Raw genomic sequence first — 23250 nt, 5'->3', positions numbered from 1 at the left:
CTTTTATCAACTATTTCTAATGTAGCTAAAAAAATAGACCCCCATTAAACATGGGTTAAAAATGGCACAAAAAAATAAGAAGGGGGAATGGAAAAGTAAAAAAAGGGGGAAAGAAGGGCGGAGTGAGGAAGAGGGCAATACCAATTGAGTGACAAGCAAACAGCAGCAGCAAAAACAACAACGCACATCAATGACATACACACACACATACACGAAAGGCACAACTATGCATGTGTGTTTGTGTAAAGTGCCGGGTCGATAAACAAAAAAAAATTAAAATAAGAGAAGAAGAAGCGATGGCATCGCTGCCGCAGCCGACGTTGACTGCGCTGCCAGCTGATAGCGGGCGTCGCGACGTCGCGTTTGACTCATTAAATATTTTGCAACCTTGACCGTTCGAAAGCGATTAAAAATGCGATGTTTAAATGTGAGTGTTCGAATGTTTGTGTGTGTGTGTGCAAGCGGCATGCAATTGCAGCTCGAATGTGTGAGAGTGTGTGGGTGCCCCTTGTGAATGAAACAAAAATTGTTGACATTTGGCAAAGCAGAAGAAGAAAATAGGGGGGCAAGCAGGAAAAGGGGAAAGCAGAGAAATGAGAAATCCGCACTGCCCCAAAAGCAAACAAAAACACACAGATGGAAGTGGAGGGAAAAATCTATGAAAAAAGGGCGGAGAAAACTGGGTTACAACTGTGAAAATATGAAAAACTATTTCCAGCGAACATTTCCTCATAAACAGAGAACATTTTATGGAATATCTGTGTGCATTTTTTAATCAATATTTTATCCATTGGTTTATCTCATACTAGCAGAAATGTTTTACTATAAATAAGTGGCTTTTCCATTCTATAAATATTAAATTAAACCTACAATTGATTAAAATCCTCCAGCTGCAACGAAAAAAAGGGAAAAAAAACGGATCACAGCAAAATTATCCCCATTTTTATTGTGGGATTTTGTCAATGCAGCAGAAACAAAAGACGAGATAACAAAGCCCCAAAAAAAAAGACGAAGAATATACGAATCATTTATCGTTTTACGCTTTTCTCGCAACTTGCCTTCGCTTCTTTATTTTCCTTTCCTGTTCCATTAGCAATAAACATTTTCAGTGGAAAGACAACAAAAGAACAGATTCCGGACTCTCATGACATTCTAACGAAGTTAAATTGCTATCAGTGTGTGCAGTGCATGTGTTTCAATTTTGATTTCCATCTCAGTTCAAGCCATTTGTATGTGTGTGTGTGTGTGTGTGTGTGTATGTATGTATCTAGACTAAACTGTAGAGATAATGGAGGGAGCAGCCATTAAAACTCGATTAACTTGACTGAAGGGATGTGCTTCCCATAACATTTGATATTTGGCTTTTATATCCCTTTTACCCCCTATATACACGTATAATATATACATATATATAAAGTTTGTATATCACAATTTAAGGAAAGAAAAATATCTTTGTTAATATAATCCTTTGAATAAAGTAAAATAAAAATCCATCAATCATAAGTAACATTAATATTATGACTATAACATATTTAACAATAAGCTTTAATTATTCGCTACATTCCAATCATATATATTTATATGTAGATATGTATCCACTTTTAAGATTTGTTTATTTTAAGCTTTCCGCTCTGTTCATTATCTTTCGCTAATCTCCGGCAAACAATTTTGTGGATTTTTGTATCTGCACTCCAGACATCAATCACCGAACTCTTTCCGCAAGAAAAACAAGAAATATACACAACAGTTCCTGTCTTTTAAATTGCGTTCTAATTTGGCAAATGAGCAAAAAAAAAAAAAATAAATAAAGAACACATAAAAACAAAAAAACGATTAAACAAGGCGAGAGAAAATAACTTTTGTCCATCCATCATCAGCACTCTATTTTAAATCATGTTTTCCTTTCAACCCCCTTTGGATTAAAAACTTAAAAATAATACCTATTTATTGTATGAACTTTGTAATAATCCTTACGAGTGAAAAGTTATATAGTTTCTATTATATAAGCACAGAATTGCAATTAACTAAGCGATTATAGCAAAACCTGTTTATTCTGTTTAGAAGTTAGTGCATCTCTACATTTTTTGTTCATTCTAAAAGAAATGGGTTTTTCTTTTTTTTTTTTAGGGGCATTTGCTTGTCTGGAATTTTCTGGACAAAAAGGACGGAAAGTTGAGAAACAGGAGAGGGCCTATCCTCTATTATTGTTGCCCTTTGCCCTCGAAGTAATCGTTGCGGCAGGTCAACGGTGTCAAATTACATATAATTATTTTTTTAGCTTCTTCTCATTCCGATTTTCATCAAGCGCTTCCCACTTCCCGCTTTGTTTTTCGCTCGTCTAAACCACAAAAACTGAAGCCGAAACCCCATTCATCATCACCATTATCATCTGTTTTTATTTGTTACGTTTTTTCCGGATTTTTTACCTTTACTTTTATGGCTATATACACACACACATACACACACACACACCATACATATAACTACAACAATATAATATTCCACTTTTTGCCAATGACTCATTTACCAACTGGCGTTGAATGCAAATTATGAAATCAATTGAAATGCAAAATGTTGCTAAGCGATAATTTGCACTTTTAAGGTTCCCAAGTGGAATTCAGGAAAAAAATAAAGACGGAAATGAGGTAAGTATGATGGAAAATGTAAATTTTAAGTGTTTACAGCTGTTCTTTTATTTCTCGTAACAAGCAATACTGAGAACTTAAGGATTGTAATTCAAAATATTGTAATATGCAACTGGTTATTTTATAATCTTGGCAAAACTAGTTTTAACTTTACCCCAGTTCTATCATTTAAAAACATGTTATACAAAAATACATTATTTTTTAAATTTATTGAACGGTTTATGATAAAATTAGATTGTAACCTGTTTCCCGCGACAACAAAGCAAATAATAAAACTGGTTACAGATATTAAAAACCCATGGCATTGAAACAATTTAAGGTCAACAAGCCATGGGTTCTGAAAAAGATGACAATGGGCTTTTAAACGAAATAGTCACCAGCATACTATCTGGTTTTTCCACACAAAAATAATCTTTAATCAAAGTCGTTCGTATTTTATTAAAAACCACTTGAAGGCTTCAATCTAAACACATAAATAAACTTGATGCAGGTTTATTTTCATAACAAAAATCTTATCTGAATGACTCCTAAATTCTTGGAATTCTGACTGAAAGTCCACCGATAAACAAAATCGAGTCTTGAACTCACTCACTTTGTTTTTCTCAGAAATAATACCCAATTTTTTTCGTCAGGCGCATTATAAACTTTTCCTGATACTATTTTCGTAGCAAAGTTAAATGACTAAGCCACTCCACAAAAAAAAGAAAAACAAGCAAAGCAAATGCAATTTTCTGTGAAAAGTAACTATAGAAAACCACTATGAAAACTAATACCCCAGCTGCTTTTTCTTATTTTCTTGTCCAGAATAGCGCTGGAAAAATGCAATTACTTTAAGGAAAAATAATACCAACTCCCCGAAGGATAAAAATGAAGGAAACCATATAATTGATTGCGAGGAAAATAAAACCGAAACCCACAATGGCCAAGCTTTGGCCAATTAAAGGAAAATAATATACAGATATGCCGAAAAAAGTACCCAAAAGGGGAAAAACTAAATAATTGGGAAAATGTTGCATCTATGCATGTATATCGGAAATTTAAGACTTACTACCTTTTTAAACTGAACGTAAGGGTAATGTAAACTAATCTTTATCATTAACAATTTACTAGCTTTGCTTCATGGGAAATGTTAAATATTTTCCTCGATCGTTGCGGAATAGCCGTAATATGGAAACTAAAATATGTATTAATAGATAGAAATTTCCTACAACCAGGCAAGAAATATGAAAGAAAGGGAATCCAAAACCCCACACTGAACTTTCAAAGTGGTTTGATGGAAAATTACTAATGCCTGGCAAAGAAACCTTAAACCTGGGAAAACTGTCACTTGTTCTGCTTCAACAAAAGTTGCAATTAAGTTCAATAATGCATATGAATAATGTACAAAACAGACATGAATAGCATTTTGTTGAAGGATTTTACTGTCAAAGGAAAATTCAGTTTTCCTTAGGTAATACAATACGTTGGCAGAATCCAAGGCACATAAAATGAATGAAAAGCTACATATATAATTGATTCACACAAATGGTGAAGAGGCATAAATGGTTAAAGTAATACAATTCCCTTCTTTTCAGAACAGAAAGGAAATCAAAACCTAAACAGACTTGCTTTTATGTCATTGAAACAGAAAACCAACTAAAAGAAAACTTTATAATTCAAGCACTGGAAAAAACACAAATAAAAATATATTTTTGTTTGTAATTTAATATTTTTTAATTTATACAAAAACTAGTTGTTTAGTTTAAGTTATCGAAATATACCACTTCAGGGCTTTTAAAATGTGAAATATAAAAACTATAAACTTTTCCTTTTATAAATTTCCTTTAATTAAAAGTTGAAATATCGAAGATTAAGACTTTTGCGAATTCTATTTTGAAGGCTGTTGCTGCTGCACTTTCCAACTTTCCGTATTTCTCCACTGCCAAAGAGGAAAATGCAGTGGAAAAAGGCTGGAAAAGACAGCTTCACAAGCCGGCAGACAGGAAATGAGCTTTGCGGCGGAAATTTGCTGGGTGGAAATGGGTATGTTTGATTACTTGTTTCAGGGCGCACTTTTTTTTTCTCACTCGTATTTACCTACTATTTTTTCTTTTTTTTTTTGCCCACTTAAAATTGTTAGTTAAGTTAACTCACCTGTGAAGCGATGCTGGATTTGATGGCAGGCGTTGCTGATACGCGGACATGTTGGCAGCCTGTTGCTGTTGCTGCTTTTGGTGTTGCTGCTGCTGCTGCTGTTGCTGTTGCTGTTGCGTTGCTTTATTCTGCTGATTAGAGATGATAGATGATTGATGCAAATGATGGGACGTTGGTCCATTATCATGCTGCTGTTGTTGTTGTTGTTGTTGTTGTTGCAGCTGTTGCTGGTTGCTGCTGGCAACAACACGTTGCTGTTGGTGATGCTGCTGGTGGTGTTGTTGCTGCTGCTGATGTTGCTGCTGCTGCTGCTGCGCACCGTTTGGTGTGTTGTTGTTGTTGTTGTTGTTGTTGCTACTGCTGCTGCTGCTACTGTTGTTGTTGTTGCTGCTGCTGTTGTTGTTATTGTTGTTGCTGCTGCTGCTGTTGTTGTTGTTGTTGTTGTTTGTGGGCGGCGGAGCACCGACCTGCACTGAAGTGGAGCGTATAGCTGCTTCCATTTCATGCCGAACTCTTTTGGCTTAAACACTTGTTGTTGGCCGCAGAATTGATTGATTTGGTTGTTGTTGTTGTTGTTGTTAACGCGTTGCTGCTCCTGTTGTTGTTGTTGCTGTTGCTGCTGCCGACAGTTGCAACATTATTGCACTGCGACATTCTCTCGGAAGTGCCCCACAAAAAAATTTTCGCTTTAAAGTTAACACAGGATTTGAATTTATATATTGATTTTCCCCTATTTTTTCTTTCTCTTCAAGTTTAACAATTGATTTTAGTTGCTTTTTTTTTTTTGGGTTGCTGTTGTTGCTGCAACGGGGCAACAACAGTTGCCTTAATGCGATTGCATTTTTATTTTGGCTGCACTTTTCCTCTTTGCACAATAAATCAATTATACATTTATATATTTATGCTTTTCTCTTGATTTTCTTTTATCTATTTACACACTGCTCTGGAAGAATGACATAAAAAGGATATTAGCACATTTTTCTTTTTAATTTCTTTTCTCGCATTTACTTTAAGTTGCATCACTTCACTTTACCAATCAAAAAAATATGAAAAAAAAAAAAAATGTTACGAATTGATTCGACAATTTAACACTTTTGGGAAAGGAACTCGGTTACGATGTGTGTGTGCGTGTGTTGCATACGATATCTTGTATTTTATTATTTTTATTTGTTATACATTTTTTTTTAATCCTCTAAACGAACCGAACCGAAAAACGCGACAACGCAAACGAAACGAATTTTTCCATTAATTAACAGCTTTTGCACACTTTTTTTCAGTCCTCACGCCCTCTCGCTCGCTCACTCTCTGCTCCTCTCTTTCGCTCTATCACAAGACACACACCGAAAAAAAAGCGGAACAAAAACAAAAGAAGTTTACTTCGTTTATCATCCGTCCGTCCAACTGCCGCCGTCCATTTGTTTCGACCTGCAAAAAGGAAAGAAAGAGAAACACTCTGATTAGTTGCAAAAAAAGAAAACAAAACAACCAACAACAAACACTCACACAAACAAAAGACACACACGAAAGAAGAAATAGCAGGTTAGATGATTAGAAAATCGATAATGGCCATAAATATTCCAGCAGATAATGTTCCCCAGACCCCAGAAGCCCCAAACCCCAACCCCAAAACCCGAGCCACGAACCACGAAACCCAAAAACCCCGGACCGGTTTGAAGTGCAGCGCATTATCGCGTCTGCGATTATTTCTGTCATTGAATTGCCTGCCGCTGCCGGCCAGCCATCGCAATCCGACTTTTGTTATCGACCGGAGGCTTAAGGTATTTACGAGTACGGCCGAAAGTCCTCCATTCGATTCGATCGAGTATTTAGCGGCAAAGAAAAATACAGTCCCCGGTAAGAATGAATTTAAAAAAATTACATTTTTGTAACAAAATTTAACTTTTGCTTTCGATGCCCAAATTATTTAACTGTAAGGCATAAAGGGTTTTTTAACCCTTATCCTATAAATATAGTTAGTTCTTAATTTCCTTATTTCATTTAAAAAAAAAAAACAAGTCCCAATTTTTTTTAAATTAATTTTACATTAAATTATAATTTTTGCAGTTCCGTTTAAATTTAATTTGAAAAGTTTAAAAACAACCGCTTAAAAGTGTAGGAATATATTATTTTTATTGTCCAAAATATGGTTAGAATGATTGGGTTTCTTAAGTACCTTTTTTTTAATTTTAGAATAAAAAGCGAATATTGTTAAGTTATAACTACAACATGAAAAAATATACATTTGAAACCACTTTAATTTGTATTACGACAAATACATAAACCTACCATATTCATGTCAGTATTCGATACAATATGAACTAAAAGAGTAATGTAATAATAGAGTATAAACTTTATTTTCCTGATGAACCTTTTCCGCAATTCGTCTTAATTTTAAGCCGCACTTCTCTTATACAACTTTCCCGTTCCCGTTACCCAAAAAACTCTTTCGTGTACCTGCTAAATTTATTTCAACACCCAAATGGAACTGAAGCGCTTTAAAAGCAGAACTCATCAATAATTTTTCGCCCACTCATCTATCATTCGATAGCAGTATATACGTACATATAAACGTATATATGTATGAATTATATGGTGTGTATATAAAACTGGGGAAGACAGCTGCTCTGGTAGAAAATCATGGGTGCTGAAGTTTGGCAACGTCGCTATGAAAAACTCTCAATATTTGGCCACATGTTTTTCTGCCGCTGCCGGCGTCGCAGTCAGCGTTTTTATTCCTCCTTTTATCGTTGTTTTTGTTGTTATTTGCAATTTTGCAACTGTGTTTGCTTTTAATGAAAGCAATTAAACTGCACGGCCGCAAATAAATAAAACAAAGCGGAATGCAAACAACGAAACGAAATAGTAAATTAAATTCACACTACGAAAATTGAATTCAATTCAAGATGCAAAAATTTAGCACGAAATTCCAGTAAAGTAGAAATAAATGAAGAAAATACAAGAAAAAACTCAACCAAGCGTCACAGCAGCAGACAGACGAAAACCATGTTGCCAAATTTCACAACCCAAGAGGGAGAAAAAAAACTTAAGCACGCGTAAGATTAAAGCAGCGGTGTTGCCAAATTTCACCAAGCAGCATGGCAAAAAGCGAAAAGCAGAGAAGCAGAAAACAGCCCCAACGCAAACAAATTAATAAAAATAACAACATACACATACAACTGCAGACGACAACACAAAACATACATATATATATATATATATATGTACGAAAAAAGAGGCTTAAAAACTATACGAACACAAAAAAAAAGGAAAAATCGGAAAAACAAAAACGTAAAAGCATAAAAAGTCAAAAAGAGAAACACAAGCAAAAGCCAGCAGAGCAGCATTATAATAATAATAATAATAGCATACAAAAGAAACTACAGTGTGATCTCTGAAATCTTAAAATTGTATAGAAAAGTATGTACAAAATTAATTACCAATAATAACACATAGCTTCATATAAATATTTGAGGGTATAACCCTTTTAATCATTTGTATTAAAAAAAACAGTAATATTTATTTTATACACAAAACGTTGTAAATGTTTTAAATGATCATTTATATTTTACAAGGACAACGCGCATTGAGTTACATTAATATTTTCGTTTCTATATTTAATTTATTTTTGATCCAATTTCGGATTGACATCAAAGTCACAATACAACACACTTTTTAGTTCTTATGGATTCACTGTATCGAGTAAGCACAGTACAACAAACAAAATAACCAACTTAAAGAAGAAGACGAAAATGATGCCGAGGCACATGTTCAAGAGCGAGCGAGAGAGAGAGAGGTAGATAAAGCGTAGGAGAGAGCAAGACAGAGGGAGTGGGAGGAAGAGGAAGAGGGATGGCAACACGAGAGGCTCTGCGCACAAGTCAAGCGGAAGACAAGGAAAGAGCGAGAGAGGTATGGAGGGAACAACAAATAAAGCAAGTAGTAATGGAGCAAAGAAGACGGCCAAAGAGGGGAAGGGCAAAGGATGAAAGGGAAGCGTTATGAAGGGGAGTGGAGAGGCCACTGCTGAGGTTGAGCAAAAACAGAGAACAACAACACAAAAGCGGGAACTTCTACACAGTCGCAAATGCATACTCACATTCACTTACACAGTGCCGCTCGAAATATTAGTTCAGAAAAATTTGGCATTCATAAATTAAAGAGTTTTATTAAGCACATAGAATAATAAATAATTGTGTATTGCCATCAAATGCTTACTAATTACCATATTAGGTAATTCCTTCCAATATATAAAGTTTCACTATAAAATAAAAGATTTTAAAATTTAAAACTTATCTCCTTTACAGTTTTTTATAAGTTTCAAATCAGAATTATAAATTCCAATTACTGATAATAGATCGTATTTTCTTAACAATTACATCTGCTAAAATAAATCAATTAATTTGATAACTGTTATTTCTACGAAATGAAATATGTATGTAACTGCAATTGGACAGGTGCTATTATTCCGATCACTGCTGTACAAACTTATATGCGCATACTACGCCAAAGCAAACAGTAGGCGGCATGGCGATGGAATGGAATGAGGAAGTGGGGGAGAAGATAGCGGGAGGATGAAGAGAGACATCGTGCGCAGAAACGTTCGTGCATGGGGTGGTGTGGGTTAAACAGTGCGGGTGACGCAACAGCAACAACAAGTGCAAGGCGGCAGAGCCGTTGGCAACTGAATACCGCACACACACACACTTTCATAAGACATAAAACTCGTAACGTCATAAAACGAATCGGACAACAAAGCGACCAAGCGACTAAACGACGAACGACACGACAAAGCGACGACGACAAAACGACAAACTCGCACAAATTCCCCAAAGACTCAAGTGTGAGAAAGAGAAGGTGGGCGGCGGCCAGAGAGAGCGAGCGAGATATGGTACTTGTAGCCCTCATGCCAAGTTTTTGTTTTTGTTGTCTGCCTTTTATTTTGTACTTTTAACCCCCCACCGGCCAACATCAAACATTTTTGGCTTTACTTTTTGGGCTATTTTCTGCATTCGCTATTTCGACAATTTAAAAGTTCGGGCAATGCAAAATATTTTTTGTTCACTAAAAAATTTAATATTTGCCATAAACACACGTTGCAATCGAATTGGAAATACAATGTGCTAAGGTCATTGATTTTTTTGGGGTAACTTTGTGGGACAAACATAGATTTTGGGAGTTCGGTAGGTTGAAAAGATTAAGATACAATTTAAGACCCTTTGTATACAACATACATAGTTCAAAATTTTTATTTCTGTTTTTCGTACATTAAAAATTATTTTTTTTTTTTTGCCAAAAAGGGTAGCTAACAGCTCATTACCAATACAAGAAAATTTAAGTGAATTTGATAGTTTTATTTAATATGACTATTTAGTTTTCTTTGGGATTTGTTTTTACACAAAATGTTAGTTTTACCATTTGAATTATTTTAAACAAGTTACGTTTCTAGTAATGGGCTTTAAGCAAGACATTACATTCGAACAAATTAAATCATTCTAAATTTTGGCGCTTTCCACCGAATTCGTAAATTTGTGGCTTTCCTTTTTCTTTAGCTCCCTCTGAAAATAGCTTAATTTCAAACTGAAAATCGGCAACAGCGCAATTGGCTCCCACAAAGTGCAGTCAGTGTATGTATGTGTGTGTGTTCTTCTTGTTTCTGTGTGCATGAAAAATGATAGGAGACTTACGGAAAGAGGGAGAGGCGAAGAGAGCATGATAAAGAGCGGGCTGGGGAAAAACGAGTCTAACGAGTAAAACGCAGCAACAACACCAGCAATAAACACGGCGCGCAAGGTGAAACACGTACAAAAGAAAAAAAAACCCATGTAAAGAGTGGGAGAGAGCGAGAAGGAGATCGGTATAATAATAATAATAATTGTGGAGCACATGCACACACACACGAACACGTATAAATAGCAGCGCATGCTTTTGACTGTTTTATTCATACACATGTGTGGGTGTTTTGCTACCCTCTCCCATTTTTGTTGTTGTTGGTAAAAGCCAGAAATATGTACAGTAAAATACATATAGACAGAAAACGAAATGAGAAAAAAGCTGAACCAAAAAAAAAAATATAAATGAAAAACAACAAAAAATCACGAGTAGGCCGAAAGCAATTTATTTCAGATAAGCGCCGCTGCCGGCGTCGCTGTTGGCGTCGCTGTTGGCGTCGCTGCCTTTAGACCTGGCTCTCTTCCCCTTCTTTTCCACCTTCCCCAACCATTTCCACTTTTCGGTGTTTTGGGCAAAGTAAAGTATTGATTTTTCGTTTCGTTTCGAGCTTTAATTTAGTGCGCGAGGCTTTTTTTCGGGCATTTTATATGGGCGTACAAAATACCAGTAATGGTTACTGTAAAATAAAATATATGTATTTTTTGTTTTTAAAAATTACAATCAAAATAATTTTATTTCCAGTTCGTCACAAAATTTTACGATACAAGTTTATATAAAAGATAACATATTTCTTTGACCAGACTAAATAAATTTTCACATTTTAAGTTACTCTACGTTAGAATATCATAATTTTTTTTAATATTTTTATTTAACCCTATGATTTCATCCGCAGCTGTATATATTTTGTTTACTTTTCTTCTTGCTAGTGTTCATGTTTTTTTTTTTTTTTTTTTTTGCGTGCGTGTGTTTTATCAGTAACTACTGTGTGCTTGTTGTGTTTGACTGGGAAAACGTGTTTTCCACCTCAAAAAGTTTCGAACGTAGGTTGGCTTGTTTATACATTTTTTTTTTTTTTTTGATTTTGCCAAAACACGAAAATATCTACCTACTAAAAAAGACACGCACGTTGCAATTTCAAAAAGCGCAAAGCGCGAAAAATCATAATAAATATTGCAATATTAAATTCACATATGCCGCACATGTGGTTGCCTTTAATTTTGTACTTTTGGGAAAATAATCTGCGCGGAATTCTTTATGAAACTATATGAATATGCATGCATGTACGTACATACATATGTTGCATTGCATTTATGTTCATACATTTGTTTATGTACATACATACGTATGCATGTTAGAATCGCTGCGCATTGTCACACAAATTGTTTTTAATTTTAAAAGCTCATACAGTTTTTGTGCAAAATGGGACACCTAAAAATAAAATGAAACATTTTAATATTTTCTATTTATATTATATTTAAAAAATAAAATTGCTATGCTTTTTAACTGGGCGCTAATGAAAAGGGATCAGTACACGTTACGATTGCAGAAACAACACAACTCTACTTTATTGGTACTAGTGTGCCAATAATGAATTTGCCCAATTTGCTGATCATATTTGAAAAATTGTCTTTCTCTTTCCTTCTTCTTTCAGGTTCAAGAACATTCGAGGGCAGAGATAGTGACAAAGAGCGAGAAAAAGAGGGACGGATGAAAGGCGGCGAAATAAAGGAAAGATAAGAAGGTTGGGAGATAAGAACAAGAGCAAGGAATTCGCTTTTAAATTACTTTCATATGTTCAAAGTTTGCAATGGAATAATAAGAGGAAATCTCAAACAAGGAAAAATAAATACAAAGAATGTATTATGTATGAAAAGGAGGAATGATCTATATTTGCTGGCGTGAAAAATACTAATTATTGATACACACATATACATATATGAATAAACTCTGACTTTTGCGATGTGCTTTGTTTCGTTTGTTTTTTTTTAATATGTACATATTTTTGTTTTACTGTTTTTGCCGCTGGCAAACACAAAAATGCCATTAAAATGCCAAGTGACAGTTTTTTAGACATCTGTTTTTTCGCTTTCATTTCATGTACCCAGTTTCAGTTCCCAGTTTCATTTTTTATACCCACAAATTTAAATTAACCCATTAATACAAATAATAAAAAAATAATAAATTTGAAAAATAAAGTAATTTTTGTATAATTTTTTTTCCCCCAATATATATAATGTTCTATAATGGCAAAAAAAGGTTAGCGAAGGTTAAAACGGAAGAACACCTAAGCACAAGGACGGTGGTTTCGTTTTCCTTACTTTTTCCTAAAAATTTCTTTTGTTTTATTACTTTTTTGGTTGGTTCTTCATCTCTTGCTATCAGCGAAAAGCAAGGTTGCCAAACTTCAATCGAACGTGAACTTTGTTCATGTGAGCTGCGTATTTCTTTTCTCTCAATTGTTGTTGTATTACTTTTTGTGTTTTTTTTTTTTTACCAACTTTGTCTTTCTATAGAAGGAAAAATCAATATGCGCGGATTGCGATTGCATTTAAATGAACAAGAAAACGGCAAACAGACGAAAATAAAAAGAAAATCCATGTGCTTCAAAGTCAGGCATGGGAAAAATAAAATACTATTTTATACAGCATGAAATTATTCTTTTGGTCAAACAAAGATTGGATTTATTTTATATATCGAATTTTTTCATATTAAATATTAAATTAATTATAGCTTTTTAAGTAACCAATTTGGATATTCTTTTTTATTGTTCCACTATTGTTATATTGAACACATCTGTGTATATATTTTTGTTTGTGTAGTGTGAGTGTCTGGCAACAAATAAAATATGGTGAGCACTGCTAAAAAAAAAACCGGTCCAACAAGAAATTCTACGTGCGGCTTATAATAAAAAAAAAAAAAAAAAAAATAACAGAAAGCAAAGAAGAAAAAAAATCGAGAGAAGACAGAAAAAAACCACAGGCCACGTATACCTCATCTGTATTCATTTATATATATATATATATATACATATATAGCTGTTCACATTTAAACCAGTGAAAAGAAATTGGTAAAACAAGAAAAAACAGAAGTAATATTTGCATAATTTAAATGCTAATGGGAGATTGGAATATATAGAAGTTGTTCAAAGGCAAAGCCACGAAAGGTATAAATAAATGAAACTATAAATGTATGGAAATATATACCACATATAAAGCGTAGCCCCAACGAACATCAAAAAATAGACACAAAAATATAAAAAAAAAAGAACTTGATATTTTTGGCGCCACACGTATTGGAATGAAGAAGAATCTAAAGACGAACACATGTCATGGGGAAATGGAATTTTGAAAACTAAATGAAGTAGAGTTGAAGAACCAGTTCGCGGACTTTAAACTCACGTGGAAAGGCTAAAAGAAACCTATATTGTACTTAAGGGGTTGTTTTTCTAAGTGGCCGAATCGTTTAAAAGGATTTTCTACGTTTGCAAGAGTTTTTTTCAAAATTGAACTAACAGTAATCAAATGTTTCAAATTATTAAGAACGGACATCAACTTTATACATTAAACCAGCAATAACGCGATGCAGAAATATTAAATTCCATTTTAGTTTGGGCAATTAATAAAAATTTAAATGATAATCAAAAGGATATAAAACAGCATTATATCTTACTAACAAACAACTCAATCTAAATGTCGTTAATCGATCCAATAGGATTTTATTTAAAGTATTTAGAAACAAGAACAATACACATGTTTTCTTGGACTTTAATTTACTATAGGGACATTTGAAACTTCTTTATTTCGAGAATATTACCACTTATTTAAGCACCTCAGTATTACAAGTTAATAAAACAACATTCTTTTAAATATAAATCGCTAATCAAGATTTAAAAAACGAACACAATTTTATTCCAGTTGAAAAAATATGTATGTTGAATAAGCGACGGATTTTAACAATTTCAACTATTTGCTCTTGTTGTTCTTAAACCCATCATGAATTTGAAATAAACTGCAATCCTTACAAGTATCTTAAATACATAATATTTAGACAATTGTTAAGAACCTACCCGATATTTGATGATAGATGATGGTAAAATCCGTGAAAATCCATTGAAATCAGTATTCAATTTGGCTTTAACTCGAATTTATTCTTTTTCTTTTCGTACGGCACAAATAACTCGATATCTTATTTTCTATTGATTTTTCTCATTTCAGTAACAATAAAAAAAAGTAAACTTTTTATACATGTATTATACATTTAAAGATATGTATTTTTATTTTTTCTTGGCGAAGGAGAAGGTATTAAGCGAATAACGGTATAATATTTTTTTTGCACAGGGCGTTGTCGGGCACAAAAATATTGGCGTTTTATATTTTATCGGTTGTTGTTGTTGTTTAACAAATCCTCTCTCTATGTGTGTTGTGTGTGTGACTTCTTTTTTTAAATGTATTAACAAAAAAAACTAGAACACACGCACACAAGCACATTTAGAAATTTTTTCCACTTTAATGAGAGAACGAGTGAGGCAGAAAGCAGAGGGAGAGCGAGAGAGGACGAAAAAAAAAAAATCGCGACGCAATTTTTATAAATTTTTTCCTTTCATTGCCTTTTTTTCGGCGTTACCTCTTTTTTTGCTGGCACACCGAACACACACAAGCACACAAACACAACCGCACCGATATTTATATGTGCATATATACATAAAAATATATATTTCTTATATTTTTTTTTAACGAATTGCGTTGCACATTTACCTCGGTTATTTTTCGTGAATTTGTTATAAATAAATTCGCAACGTATATGTTATCTGGCGCAAACGTCGTCAATTTTTCACATGCTCTGCGCGCATCACACACCCGAGTTTTTAGTCATTGAACAACGACAACGACAACGCAGCGCCAACTTGAAACCAGCGGCGCCGACAGTGAAGTTGGCAGCGCAACGACGACAGCGGCAGAGGCAACCTTTTTTTGGTCTTACTGTTTTGCGGTTTTTTGCGGTTCGAACAGCCCATGAAAGTTAAATACTTAGGATTCTTGACCAGTTCTCCGCAAAAATTATTTTAATGTCATTAAATAACGGGATTTATGAGCATTTTCTGGTATTTTTGTTAGGCGAACGAGAAGGAAAGATAGAAAGATTTTCGCCGTTAGTCGGAAAGTGAGCAGCGGCTTTGAACAAATGGCTCGACGTCAAACATCGAACCGTTGGACCGTTACGAACCCAAGCGACGTCGAACATTCACAGTGGCGGTACAAATTATTTAACAGTGTGCCGGGTTTTCGTGAATAACATACATATATGCCTTTTTTATTGAATGATGTTGTATAGATGTACATACATACATACTTGTATAATTTACTTAATGATCTTGAGTTAGTACCCTTTTAAAAATTAAAAAACAAAACTTTTAAAAATACACAGATATTTTTCATAAATATATTATTTTTTATTCATTATTTAAAGCCACTTAAGAAGCTAAAGAAGAACTAGGTCTTAAAAAGAAAACCTTAAGTTACAGTATATGCTTAAAGTCTTTGCTGTTGAAATATATTATAAAATTCGATTTAAACGGGTTGTTTTTATTTTAAATAACTTTATTTAAATTGCGGAAATAGTGAAAATATTAAAAAAAATGATTATAAGTCAAATATTACATGTGTCTTAAAGATATAAATCTATATTATTACAAAATCTATATCATCGACAAGTTTGTGGTCTTAGTTAATATTATTACTATTGTTAATTTACCTCTTTATTAATATATAATTAAATAAAAACTAAAATAACAGACGTAGTTCAATATAGTAAATACATGGCTTGTTGACTTATATTTTGAAATCTGCAACTTAAATAAAGTGTCAGTTTCGCATATTTATACATTTACAAACATAAATAAATATGTATACATATGTACATATGTGTATGTGCATATTAAAGGTGGAAAATCTTCCGCGAAAAACGATCCACTGAGTAATCCGACCATTTGCGCCAGGCGAAACGTTTGATAAATTGAAAAATGAGCATTTGCAATGGTTTAATTCACGTTCTGGCGCATTTTCCGCCCCTCCCACCGTTTCCCCCACCCGCTTTGATAATTTTCATTCGCCAGCCATCTCATGTGTTTTATTTTTCCGCCACTGTTTTTTTTTGTTTTTTTCGTTTTTTTTTTCGCCGCTTGCCAATTTGCAGTGAAAGTGAAATGCGCTGAGCGCAGGCGGTTTGAAAAGGGGCGGGGTTACGAGGGGTCACGTGGTGGGTGGTGGGCGGGGTGCAGAGGGCAACGGCCAGCGTAGGCCGGGCCTAAAAAAAAAAAAAAAAACAAAACCCGAACACACGTGCGATTTACCTGCAATCGCTCAATCAGGTTGCATGTTCGCTTCGATGAGTCGAACCAATTTTCTAGCCGCGATTCTAGCTAATTCGCAACGAATGTCAGCTGTTTTTTGCCCAGTGTACATAGCACACATATTTTTGCTGTTATTGTTCTCAAATCAAATTTGATTAATTTATATTTTAAGCTTAAGTAAATAACACAATTGTAAACGTAAATTGTGAAAAGTAATTTAATTGAATTTTTTTGGGGTTAAGAAAACTTTTTCTTAATTGCTTAATTTTTAGCTTTAACAATGGTGGTATACATTTTTCGTGTGTGTAAATAGTTTTTGATATAAATAAAAATAAACATCTGTATTAATAAATGTAAATCAGACTAAAACAATTTGTGCTAATACTTTGTGTCTATTATTAATATTCGGTTGTTGTTGGTTTGCTTTGTTATTATTAGGTATTTTAGCCCCCCATTTCCCCTGTCCTTTTCCATCTTTCTGTCCCGCTCTGTCTCCACTCGCTTACTCCGTTTTCCTCCCGACTTTTTCCCTTCCTTATTTCTCTCCTTTTTTGTTGTTGTTTGCAACCGGCCGGCGTAAGACTTGCAACATTTTTCTAAGCGCATTTTTTTCCATTTCATTTTGCTCGCCACGCAACGTTGTCAGTTTTCAGTGCAAAAAACAGAAGCAAACACAAAAGCGGCAACATCGCAACATGTTCGAAGCCAACTGAAAATCGGCAACAGCGCATGGGAAAAAAACGACTGCTGCCGCTGCAGCGACTTTTTATAACAAACATAAATAAATAAAATAAACAAAAAGAGAGGGAACAGTTAGAGAAAGAGAGAAGAGACGGAGAGCATAAAAAGGCCACTCACACAAGTTGCATTTGCATGACAAGCCGCATCAAACAAAACATCAGGCCACATCATACCGAAATTTTCGAATATTCTACTTATCCGTCATTCTTCGTCACTCAAAGTAAGACTATTGAAACGAACGCTTCATACAGCGTCATACCAAAAGTCATACAACAGTTGTCCTAAGTTGTATATACATATGTATAATAAAAATAATAAACAAAAAAAAAGTTTCAACGCAGATACAACAAAGTAAACGTAATAAAACATGTCGTCCATGGGTGCCAATAATTTATACGATGAGTCGGAAATAATGGTGGAGTTTATCAGCTGTTATCGGCATTTTACCGCTCTATGGGATAGCAGAAGTGCCGACTATCTATCGAAACAGAAAAAGGATCCGGGATATCAGGAACTATTAAAAATCCTACGACGCGTCAACGGCGGCTGTTCCCTTCAGGATGTGAAACGCAAGATCAACTCCCTGAGATGCTGCTATCGTCGCGAGATCAAAAAGGTACATGCCTCCTCCGATATTGGCTATAAGCCGCGCCTATGGTGGTTCCATTTGATGGAGTTCCTGAATCCAGTTCTCAACATAAAACCTACGATCGGGGTAAAATCGGAGAGTATGGACGATAGTCTCGATGAGGCAAGCATTAATGTAAGTAAATAAGCTGAAGTATGGATATATATATATTATATTATTAATTATACTTAAATTAACGAAATATATATGTACAAAGTTAAGCTTTCAAAATATGTAGGATAGTAAAACCATATTTCTAGTCAAGAATTGAGTTTCCAAGTATATTAGTTGTTATTGTAACGGTTATACAGAAAACTCTTAATATTTCAAACACCAAAAAGCTGAATAGGCAAAACGGAGCGAAAGAGTAGTCCAAAGTCCAGCGGTTCGATGGTCAGGGATTTCGCGTTTGTTCGAAGCGGTTTGAAGGCGGTCGTACGACAGCCGTCAGTCGTACGACAAGACAGTCAGAAGTCGGAATGTCGCCGCACAGCCACACGGCCGATGAGTTTTGGAGGGAGTTCTTTCGGATGTACCGCTCAATGCCCGAATTGTGGCTGGTGCGCAGCAAACTGTATCGTAATCGGAGGCTCAAGGCTAAATCCTACGGTCGCCTTTTGCAATTATTGCGCGCTAACGATCAGCATGCCAATATTCACACGTTGAAACGCAAGATCAACAATTTTCGATCTTCGTACCGCCGCGAATTTCGGAAGGTTCTGCAAAGTGGTAGCGAATACGTCCCATCATTGTGGTACTTTGAGGAGCTTGATTTTCTCCGTGACGTAGATGAGGGTCACCCAAAATTATCGCAGGATGATCCGGATGAACTTCAATCCGAAACCGAACCAGAGGGCATTGGATTTACTCAGCAGAACGAGAGCGGGGTGGAAGAGGAATATGAAGTGAGTTTTTGGAGAGTATTTTGAAGTACCATCTGTATAATATTTAAAAAGAATCGGGTAAACATTATCACAGTACAGTAGAATCCGGTTAATGCGACGAGGGCGTCCGCTTAGTACGTTTCCGCTTATACCGACAAAATTGTTCACAATTCAACCGGATATTGCGACGTGCCGAAAAAAAAATGCAGCGAAAATACATAATGCCAAGAAATTTCATCAAACGCACTTTTTGCAATGTATTTACATATGTATGTAACAGCGATACATTGCTTGTGTGCGTAGCAGCGACACGAAGGTTCTTAACACTCTCACTACTCTCTATTAGTTTTATTTGTCGCTCTGCTCCGAGAGAGAACGTCGAAGTGCAATGCCGCCGTCGCACAACTGTTTATTTTTAATCGTATTTTTTTCAGCACGTCGCAATATCCGGTTGAAATGTGAACAATTTCGTCGGTATGAGCGGTTGGTTTGATGCTAAGCGGAGGCAACCAACCAAGCCAACGAGTTTTCAATGGACGGTCGGCCTGAACGGACACTATAAGCGGAGTCGTTATAACAGAATTCGTTTGTAAAACTGCGTAAACTCGCCAAATATTTAGTTTGTTTCAGTGTAAAATGTCTTCAAAACGAAAGTGTTTCTCTGTTGAAGAAAAAATGCAAATTATTCGGCGCTTGGAAGCCGGTGAGCGCAACGCTACTCTGGCAAAAGAGTTCGGCGTGTGCCACACAACAATTGCCACAATAAAAAAAAATAAAGAAAAAATTAAAACTTTATTTTATAATAATGTCTTAAAGCCAAAACGCGTCAGAGCGTCAATCCATGATCAAGTCGATAAAGCATTGTTACAGTGGTTTATAATGCAAAGCAGTAACGGAATCCCATTAAGAATTTCACTGCTTCAGGAAAAAGCTAATTTTTTCGCAAAACAATTTAAAATTGAAAATTTTAATTGTTCTGCTAGTTGGATAAGCCGCTTTAAGGTCAGGCATAATATCGTCGCCGGTCCAGTCAGTGGAGAATTCGTGTCTGTCCAAAAAAGCGATGTAAGCAATTAAAAAAATGTTTTTTTCTTCTTGTGGTTAGTGCTTAGTTAGTTAACCGGATTCTATCTATCTATTGTTGTTACAACTTATGTACTCTTTTTGTAGATCTTGTGTTAAACATATAATAAATTTTAGTGGTAATATGTACCTGCGTTTATATATTTTTAGGATGACGACATGTATTCAGAACCTTTTCATACCGAAGATGATGGGTTAAGGATCGGGGCTGAACCAGAGGGCGAACCAGAACCAGAACTCGATCAGGAACCGGAACCGGAAACCGTTGACCTCAAGGTGGAAATCACACCGGACGATTATCAGTTGGAAAAGTCGGATTCGCCGGGCAGAGAAAGAACTTCGGAAGAACGACGCATCTATTACCGTGAACCAGCCAGGAAGCGTAGACGCGATGAGACTCCAATTCCGGAAAGGGATATGGATGACAGGGATCGTGAACGGGAGACCGAGATCGAGTGCGACCTAATCGGAAAGCGGATGGCCACCCACTTCCGGCAGATGAAACCGGATCAGCGGCTTTTCGCCGAACGGATCATCAGTGAGGTGCTTGTCTACGGCCGTATGGACCGTCTTTCGTTTGAAGCACGCTTTGTTCCGTAGGAAAATTTAAATTTACTATGCTCCGTAAACATACATAAAATGATTTCCTTCAAAAAGGTTTATTAGTTATTTTAAAAGTTTAAAAACAAATCTATATTCTAAGCCATATACATGTGTAAATAAAAAGACCAGAAAAATAAAATTTTAGCCGCCTGCATCGCAATGCAAAAACGCTAAACCCAAATATGCAAAAATGGCAAATACAAAACAAAACGGCGAAAGATTAAAGGCGGGGGGAAGTGGAGAGAAAAACACGAAGGAGCAGAAAAGAACTGTATAAGCCGAACCAGTTTTTATTCATTTTAAATTTGAGTGAGTGGTTCTGCATGCGGTTCCCCTCCCCAATCCTACTTTTTTTATTTCAGCCTCCCTTCTTTTCCTTTTCCTCTGATATTCTGCTGCTGCTCTGCTGACTGCGATTCTTTTATTCTTTTATTTTAGCTTTCTTTGCGACGCTGTTGGGTTCTCTTTTTTTCTTCGCTCCCTCTCGTTCCTGCACACCCGTTTCTTTTTGCTGTTTCCTTTGCTTTAGTAACTTTAATTTGTTGGCATTGCCATTGCCGTTATACTGCCTCCCCTCTCTTTTTCACATTCTATTACCCTTCTCACTCTCTGCCCTTTTCCACATGGCTCTATTATCGCTGCACGGAAAATAAATAAATACGTTAAATCATTGTTATTAAAATGACTTAATATTAAAATTATATATTATAATATTTAATATTATTTATTAAAGAATGCAAAAAGGGTTTAATATTCCATATTGGTTTTTGAAACGCAACCACCACAAATTTAAAACAAAATAAAACAGTTTATTTTTTAAAGTTTATTCTTACATTGTTTCTAAGTTCTGTATTTATATATGTTACATACATACATACAACATATTTGTTTTTTTTGTGTACATTTCGGTTAGGTCGGGTTCTATTTTGTTTTTGTTTTCTTTCTGCTTTATTTTTTCCCTCAGCGAGCAAGGTGGTGTGAATAGTGGATGGCAAATAACAGAAGGCGAAAATAAGAGAAAGGGTTTGTCTTATGGGTTCTAGATATACATACATATGTACATACATACAAAATATACATTTATATAAATATCTCGTCACACCCATGTCTGTGTGTAATTATTTATGCATGCACGTAATTTGATCAAATTTTCAACTGTTATTTGCATTTGGTCACACCTTTGTTGTTGTTTCAATTCGTTAACCTTAACCCATGAAATACATATGTGGGGCCTTTACGAATAGGACTAGGAAAACCTGTTTTTCTTTTAATAAAATTAATGCATTTTTTATTTCTACATACATACATACATACATTTGTATACACTTGCATGTGAAAACAAAAAATATAAAATCGAAAGACCACAATTCCATACAAACATACATATGTATGTACATATGTATATCCATTTTATTTTAATGAAAATGTTAAATACTGTGTCTTATGGGTTAATGTTTTTGAGAACCAATTAGAGGTGTGGTTCGCATTCCGCAAGGATTACGGATTAGTGTTTTGGGTTTCGTTTCGTTCTTCTTCCGCATGTTCTCCTTTATTTTCGCTAATCTTTTAAGTTCTGTTCCCCACATGTGGATGTTTTCATTGCTTTTATGTATTTGCTTTCTTGGCGTTCTATTCTTTCCTTTCCTTGCTCTGCGCTTTTTTTATGCTTTGCAAGTAAAATAAAAACCATAGGCAATAAGAAAAAGGAAAAATAAAAGCAGCAGCAGGTCATTAATAACTTTGTTGCCCTGTCCTTCCTGTTTTGTTTTTGTTTCGACTTGCTCTGAATTTTTATTGCCGTTCGTCGTTACTTCGTTTTCCTTCCTTCTTCATACTCCCCATTGCCCATTCGTTTTTGCTGTCGATAGCTACACAAAAAAAAAATTGAATCAAAATTCCCTTTTTGTTTCGTATGATATATATAAACTTTGTAAATAGAGATATTTTGCCGTTAACTTGAACCGTAAACTCATCCAAACAATTTTTTCTATAATATGTACATATATGTATGTATGTATTAACATACATATATATGTATGTTTAATTTTAACAAACTGTTCGTTTAGTGTATCAATTTTGCCGTTGGTGGTGTTTTCCTTATTTTTTTTTGTTGACTGTTTTATTTTTGGTATTTTCGCTTTTGATGTCGATTCCGTTGTTGTTGTAGCCGGCATTTAAGCCGTCTCAGAAAAAAGCAAAAATTTAGGCAAATTACTGGCCTCCAGTTATTCGCCTTCGTCCCCTTCTATTTCACACACACACATCAAAATCAAACACACATGTGCACTTAAGAAAACCACTTTAAAGAATACAAAGTTATGTAAACCAATATTTTTAAGTTTTCGAATCTGTTGAAACGTGACTAAGGCACGAATCCACAAGAGTTGTTGTACATACATGTGTGCATATATACATACATTTGTATTTTTTTGTTTAGTGCTTTTAATGTTAATGCATATTATTAACATTATTGTCAAAAAAAAAAGAGAAACATTGATTTTACTTAGAGAATAC

At 34.9% G+C, this 23250-nt stretch overlaps 2 protein-coding genes and 1 long non-coding RNA gene across 5 annotated transcripts in view; 2 read left to right on the top strand and 1 right to left on the bottom strand.

Moving 5' to 3' along the window:
- LOC108095516 overlaps positions 1-15584 on the bottom strand; it is a 64251-nt gene extending 48667 nt beyond the window's left edge. The window contains 2 exon segments of the mRNA XM_043207486.1: positions 4779-5721; positions 15203-15584. Coding sequence (XP_043063421.1) covers positions 4779-5278 — 500 coding nt within the window. The 5' untranslated portion in view covers positions 5279-5721; positions 15203-15584.
- On the top strand, positions 6508-12413 carry LOC108095517. Its single transcript, XR_001771666.2, has 2 exons — positions 6508-6632; positions 12100-12413. It is a non-coding gene; the product is annotated as an uncharacterized LOC108095517 (long non-coding RNA).
- Positions 15585-17662: 2078 nt separating the features above from the next.
- LOC108095624 (tigger transposable element derived 5) lies at positions 17663-20917 on the top strand. 3 transcript variants are annotated; one of them, XM_017196792.2, is made up of 2 exons: positions 17663-18301; positions 20284-20917. In XM_017196792.2, the coding sequence occupies exons 1-2, from the start codon at positions 17906-17908 to the stop codon at positions 20731-20733; spliced, it is 846 nt and encodes a 281-aa protein (XP_017052281.1). In that variant the 5' UTR covers positions 17663-17905; the 3' UTR covers positions 20734-20917. The 3 variants fall into 3 exon arrangements, with proteins under 3 accessions (XP_017052281.1, XP_017052280.1, XP_043063424.1); XM_017196791.2 differs by lacking the exon at positions 17663-18301 and adding an exon at positions 18615-19071; XM_043207489.1 differs by lacking the exon at positions 17663-18301 and adding an exon at positions 19423-20115.
- Positions 20918-23250: the final 2333 nt, after the last annotated feature.

The sequence above is a fragment of the Drosophila ficusphila genome, unplaced genomic scaffold, assembly GCF_018152265.1.
Source record: "Drosophila ficusphila isolate 14025-0441.05 unplaced genomic scaffold, ASM1815226v1 contig_198, whole genome shotgun sequence".
In the NCBI taxonomy this organism is placed as follows: Eukaryota; Metazoa; Arthropoda; class Insecta; order Diptera; family Drosophilidae; genus Drosophila; species Drosophila ficusphila.
The sequence above is the reverse complement of the archived record's forward strand: the minus strand, read 5'-3'. Positions and strand labels throughout refer to the sequence as shown.